At 47.6% G+C, this 6,484-nt stretch overlaps 1 protein-coding gene and 1 long non-coding RNA gene across 3 annotated transcripts; one reads left to right on the top strand and one right to left on the bottom strand.

The window, feature by feature from the left end:
* Nucleotides 1-244: 244 nt before the first annotated feature.
* On the bottom strand, nt 245-3,170 carry wdr89 (WD repeat domain 89). 2 transcript variants are annotated; one of them, XM_060051567.1, is made up of 2 exons: nt 3,043-3,170; nt 245-2,126 (listed from the first exon to the last, which is right to left on the bottom strand). In XM_060051567.1, the coding sequence occupies exon 2, from the start codon at nt 2,094-2,096 to the stop codon at nt 825-827; it is 1,272 nt and encodes a 423-aa protein (XP_059907550.1). In that variant the 5' UTR covers nt 2,097-2,126; nt 3,043-3,170; the 3' UTR covers nt 245-824. The 2 variants fall into 2 exon arrangements, with proteins under 2 accessions (XP_059907550.1, XP_059907551.1); XM_060051568.1 differs by lacking the exon at nt 3,043-3,170 and adding an exon at nt 2,309-2,956.
* Nucleotides 3,171-3,268: 98 nt separating this feature from the next.
* Nucleotides 3,269-3,787, top strand: LOC132457440 (uncharacterized). Its single transcript, XR_009525635.1, has 2 exons — nt 3,269-3,410; nt 3,546-3,787. It is a non-coding gene; the product is annotated as an uncharacterized LOC132457440 (long non-coding RNA).
* Nucleotides 3,788-6,484: the final 2,697 nt, after the last annotated feature.

The raw sequence follows: 6,484 nt of genomic DNA, 5'->3' as shown, positions 1-6,484 counted from the left end.
TCTAATTGATCTCTTGCTCTAAATTGAATTATTCTTTTAATGATTTAAGAAACCGTATATATATATATATATATATGCATTACTATTTGCCTATATACTTGTTACATATCCTTAAAGATAAAATATTACAACTTTTATTGACAATACAACTTATAAGTAGTTCTTTGACAATCAAATCGATAAATCAGCATCTTTCTCTCTCTCATACAAACACACACACACTAAACACAAAACCACAGCACAATTTTGTGTAAAATAAATGAAGGCATTTTTTTCATCTTTATTATGTTATTTTCATGTATTATTTCAGATGATTCATGTTTTCTCTGAATACAATTCCATTAACTCCAATTTGCGTAGAATCACATCCTTAACCAGGGCTACTGTAGGGCTGGAAGATTACTCGTTGATGATTTATTAATAAGTTCTTGTGCTATTCATAAAATCTCAGAAATCCATTTCTGATTTTCAAATGTTTATTTTTATTCCCACAGTCCAATCCAGAACCAACAACCCAGTCCAGTCCAGAACATCACAGTCCAGTCCAGAGCATAAAAGTCCAGTCCAGAATTAAACAACGCAGTCCAGTCCAGACATCCCAGTCCAGTCCAGAACATCACAGTCCAGTCCAGAGCATAAAAGTCCAGTCCAGAATTAAACAACGCAGTCCAGTCCAGACATCACAGTCCAGTCCAGACATCACAGTCCAGTCCAGTCCAGAACACGGTAGTCCAGTCCAGACATCACAGTCCAGTCCAGAACATCACAGTCCAGTCCAGAACACGGTAGTCCAGTCCATAACACCGATTAACTCCTCATAGAGGTCATTGGTTCTTCAAAGCACCTCCTCCTCCACCTCTCCCTCCTCTTCCCCTCCCTCCTCCACCTCTCCCTCCTCCTCCTCCTCCTCCTCCTCCTCCACCTCTCCCTCCTCCTCCTCCTCCTCTCTTCCACTCGTACCCGCTCTGTTTATGCGGCCGCGCCTGCAGCTTCCACGACGAGGTGCTCTTCATGGTCGCCTGCCTCCCGGGCGCCAGCTCCTCCCCTCCCGGTTTCCATAGCAACAGCTGTGCGTCCTCCCCGGCGGTGACCAGAGCCCCCTCCCCCGCCTCGTCCCACAGGAAGCAGCGCACCACCGCCGTGTGCCCCGCCCCCTGCGGCGGCGAGCTCAGCAGCTCCAGGCCCCGCTCGGTGCACTCCATGAGGTGGAGGGCCCCCTCACTGGTCCCCCCCACCACCAGCAGCCTCTGGGCCCCCTCCAGCCACTGGCCCCCCACCAGGTAGTCCACGGAGCCCCCGCCCTCCAGCGGGGTGAGCGTGCGGGCGTCGGGGGTGCTGTAGAGCGTGAGGGGCTCCTCCGTGTCCAGGCGGCCCAGGTCCCACAGGTGGAGCCCGTCGCTGTCGGTGAGGCAGAGCAGCCGGTCCAGCCCGGGCCCCGCCCAGCGCACCGCCCCGGCCGACGACCCGCTGTTGCACGTGGCGAGCAGCGCGTCCTCCTCGCCGCCGCGCCGCAGGTCGAACACGTTCACCAGCCCGTCCGTGGCGCCCGTGGCCAGCCGGTCCTTGTCCCGCGGGTGGAAGCTCACCTGCGTGACGTCGTCGCTGTGCGACTCCGAGTACACGCCCAGCAGTGCTTTGCCGGCGGCGCGCGCGTCCCAGAACACCAGGAAGCTCTCCTCGTCCAGCTGCTCCGTGCCGGCGCACACCACCACGTCCGCCGCGTTGACGCCCACGCCGCTGAAGCGGTGCGCCGGGTCGCCCCGGAACTCCTGGACCGCCTTGGAGCCGGGCCTCCGGGCGTCCCACGCCCGCACCGTGCCGTCGGCCGAGCCCGAGAACAGCAGGTCCGGGGAGGCGTGCGCGAAGGTGACCCCGCAGATGGGCGCGGTGTGGCCGCGGAACTCCCCCAGGGGACGCAGCGTCTCCTTGTTGTGCAGGTGGAGCCGGTGGTTGGAGCAGGACACCGCCAGCACGTCGCCCGAGGAGGTGCCCGCGGCGCCGGGCTGAAGCGACACGTCGAGCAGGTAGGCGGGGTCTTGCGGCTGGAGCCGCCGCGCGATGGACAGAGACTTGAGCTTCTCCTCCACTCCCTCCATGGCGGCTGGACTCAACACACTCTGACTAAACTACACAGGACGTTATCAGTGTTAATCATAGAAAACACTCGCCAATAATTAACACTGGTGGATTTAAACTAGAGACCACGTCCTATTCTATGGTCAGAACCACAACCCGGTTATTACTACAGTACTACAGGGTCCTAAAAGTTATGTCATTCTAAATGTGAATACAAGCGGTTAGGCTATACCTCTGTTAATGATTTCGGTATCGTGGACCATAGGACGACTGCTCCCCGGACAGAAGCCCCCCGTCTCGCTGGGGGTCGTTATGGACAACACACTTGTTGTCTAGTTTAATTTAACATGCATATAAATAATATATATACATACATGCCTATATGTATATCGCTATATAAAAAGCACAACGTGCGGTCGCTATTACGGTTATGTACCTGTATAAACTGTTGTACAAGTAGTTTATAACAACAATAAGTAAAGAAAATAGTTTGTAAGTCTCCCAAGCGAGGCTGAGCTCGCTGCTAAATACACGCTGAGCTGCTGGTGTAACTCGTGTTGAGGTCCCCTCGGAAACAATGTTTAACGAGCAACAGTTCCGCTGACAATTTAAAGAAATGCGTTTCAGATGTATTGACCCTGTTATTATTATTATTATTATTATGCACGAACAACTAAAATATATATATCGGCCTGCAGTAAAACATACATTGCATTACTTGCGTGATAAAGGAATAAATGAAAAATAATCCGGTATTTTGCACTTTGAGCCCCCTTTCTGGGTTGTCAAGGATGAAATAGATTGTTTGAAACCAAAATATTGACGATTGGTCCTGTCTCGGGTATTTGGCTCATTTAGAATCGCCCGTGCCTCCTTCAGAATGGCTGGCCTAGGGTATTCACAAACCAGTCCTTAAAACATCCATACATCCAACATAAACGTTCGTTTTCAGAAAGTGCAACTTACCGAGTGGTAAGTAGTGTTAGTTGATGTTCCAAATCAGGTATCGTAGCGAAATACAGTTTATATCGTGTTTTATACGGCATTTTGTAAATCTCAATGATTTCAGTTGGAAGACTCATTGCTCGTTGATGTTACTGCGCCAGCGGAAACGGAAACCAGGGTTGTTTACGTTGTGTTGTAGTCTTTTCGCTCGGTTAGTACCGTCGTGAGCAGAGGGACTACTGGACTGATGGTTCGCCGGTCTGCATCACCGAAAATGAAGTGCGCCAGCTAATGAACAAACCCGTGCTGGAGACTTTCTCCTGGGTCCCTGAAATAAGCTGGAAGAACCGCCCCACACCCGAAGGACCGAATGGCCAATTGTCAGAAAGGTAAGCTGCGTTGATGCAATGAATTTCATATTCAGATGCCAGTTTGTATAATTCGCATGTAGCCAAATATAATGTTCTCGAAAATAAGTTTCTGACGCCGTCTTTGCTCTATCCATGTTTTGCTCTCCTCCTCAGGCAATACCGACAGGTGGCTTATCGAGTTATTCTGGGGTGGGCCCTCAAAGGTCTGGGACGAGGAAAAGGCGTTGGATTACCCAGTTGTGTGGTGTGGGCTGTAAGGGATGCTTTCCCTTCCCCCACTGGACAGTATGCGGGGTTACCAAGTCAGATAGAGGACTTATTCTGACCTTCTTACCCTACTGTCCCTACCTACCTGCACTGTAAAAAAAAATCTCAATAAAAAGCTATTTTTTAAACATCTTTTCAGTTTTATTTATAAAGTGCACACCACAGTCTGAAGGCCTAAACATGTTTTCAAATAGCATGGGTAAAAGGTAGACATAGCCCTATTGTATTAACAAAATGTAAAACACACAAATGTACAATCTTGATCCGAAGCAGCAGAAACAAGCAGGTGATTCTGTGCCATTCCTCTTGCATCAGGAGTCAGGACATGATGCCCACCTGCCATGATGATTATTTAAACATGTCCATTCGATCTTTATCTGGCTACCTGTAGTTGTCAATGTTATATCAATGATGGGTACGGCACATGTATGGCATGTTCTAAACAGTGTCAAGAGGCTAGACTCGTTCACAATCCATTTTCTTTCATCCAACTCCCCTTGCTCTTCTGAGGCACTTGAACTGGAGGTTGAACTTGATTGTTGATTGATGCTGATGTTCATGTCTGTTGGTTCATCCTTAATGCCTGAGGAAATGTCCACTTGAAGCTTCTCAGTTTTACAATTGTCTGGCTGCTGAAGAGTGAAACAAAGGAATCCTTAAATTACATTGATAATAAGCATTGCATCACTACAAGTAAGAAAAACAATATACAAACTTACTGATAGTGACAGCCTTTCCCTAGTCACAGGGAAAGCAAGGGGACTGCCAGATTCATCCTTAATGACTGAGGAAATGTCCACTTGAAGCATCTCAGTTTTACAATTGTCTGGCTGTTGAAGAGTGAAACAAAGGAATCCTTACAATTACATTGGTATATGCATTGCATCACTACAAGTAAGAAAAACAATATACAAACTTACAAATAGTGACGACCTCTCCCTGGTCACAGGGAAAGCAAGGTAACTGCCAGATAAGGACTTCCTTGAGGATTTTGTGGATTGTTGTGGCCGTTGCTGTGGACTGGTGAGGACCAAGGACAAGCTGGGAGAAGGCTGGTCCTTGACAGGAGTTGAATGGGGAGCATTGAAAACGAAGGGTTCTACACCAGCACCAGCCTGTAACAAGTAGCAAAACACGACATCTCATCAATATTACTGACACAAGTACTGTTGTTATGACGGCTCAGACTGTGCCATTTGAAAGGTGGTTTGAATGGTTACTGGAAAAAGATGGTCGATTTGCTACATCTCCTGGGTGATCTGATAGTACATATAGGCAAATTAATTGGTAAGGTCATTAGCCAGATAGTTGGAATGTGGTTACCCAGGAAAGTGTTGTAGGCTACTTGGCTACTTGCCTACCGCACCCCCACCTCCTACTGTGAAATTATCTAACCACTGTGGCACTGGCTCCCCGGGAAAGTGTTGGAGGCTACTTGCCTACCCTCCCCCCTACTTTGGAATCATCTAACCTCCGTGGATACCGCATCAGCTCTCTTTGGGAGACGTTGCGAACAATAAACCATTTTAAAAACGCTATTCTAGGTCAAAATACTAGTACAGTATAACTTCAGAACCGTCAACGTCAAAAACATCAAGCAGCAACAACGAAATCGATGTTTTGGGGTCCAGCCCGTGTAACTTTGAGGTTCGAGTCAGATGTTCAACCTAAACTAGTCATAAAAAGAACGTTGTACATGTGTGTCTAGCTTACCCCAAGGTCTTCTTCGTCTAGCGTTGGTCCAAGAAGCGTCGGTACAGCTGCCTTTTGCAGATGCAGTTTCTTCGGAAACTCCATTCGAAGACCGGTTGATTGCATGTAGTCCTCGTGCCGAAAATGGAAGGCGCAAACGCGATGGTCAGCTTCCCGAAGAACATTTAGAGGGGTGTTTACGTCTAACCCGAGGAATGAAAGCCACAACTTCCGTCTTGCAGTGTTGTGACCGAGGAGAGGAAGCCGATGACAACTCCGTTTTTGAGGGATTTTTCCGCAGTTTCTGACCGCACACATTCTCCCCATATTCGATAGCTCGGTAACCACTGCCAGCGCTGATGCCTTGGTTTTCGACAATGAACGTCTTCTTCTGTTTGTTTACTATGTCCCGCTACATGCACAAAGTAAAGCAACATTGTCGCCACCAAGTGGTCTGGAGTGTCCAACGCTTGAGAGTCAAACATCGAGTAGTATCTGAAAGAATAGTTCCACTATATCAAATAACACGGATGGAAACCATATATTGCGCCGTTATATATTTTCTAAAACATCAACGAACGCCACTTACCATTCAGTGAGTTGCACAATTATGAAAACGAACATTTAGGGTTGTTTGAGGACAGGTTTGTGAATGCCAGTAGCCAGCCATTCTGAAACAGGCAGTGGGGATTCTAAATTAGCCAAATACACGAGACAGGACCAATCGTCAAAATGTTGGTGTCAAACACTCTATTTCATCCTAGACAAACCAGAATGGGGGCTCAAATTGCAAAATACCGGAATTAGCATTGAGAGAAAATACAAGAATTTCAATGAAGCCGTGACTTGACATCCCTCGGCCACCAGGCGGTAGCAGAATCATCTTTAGCGAGTCCTGAAGCTGACCCAAATACAAACGTTTGAGTCGACAAAATCTACGAAAACCTTAAGTAAGCCTTTCTCCACGTCTATGTAGCCTATTTGATTTATTATGTATTATGCATACAGAATGATTTAATACATTACTATGCGACACAAAGTACAAAATGCTTATTCCTCACTACTTAATAAGTAAAAGGTCAGCACAAGGAAAGGGTTAACCATAACCTGTTGAACCTGGTAATATTGGTATG

Source organism: Gadus macrocephalus, chromosome 5 (genome assembly GCF_031168955.1).
Source record: "Gadus macrocephalus chromosome 5, ASM3116895v1".
NCBI lineage: Eukaryota > Metazoa > Chordata > Actinopteri > Gadiformes > Gadidae > Gadus > Gadus macrocephalus.
The sequence above is the reverse complement of the archived record's forward strand: the minus strand, read 5'-3'. Positions and strand labels throughout refer to the sequence as shown.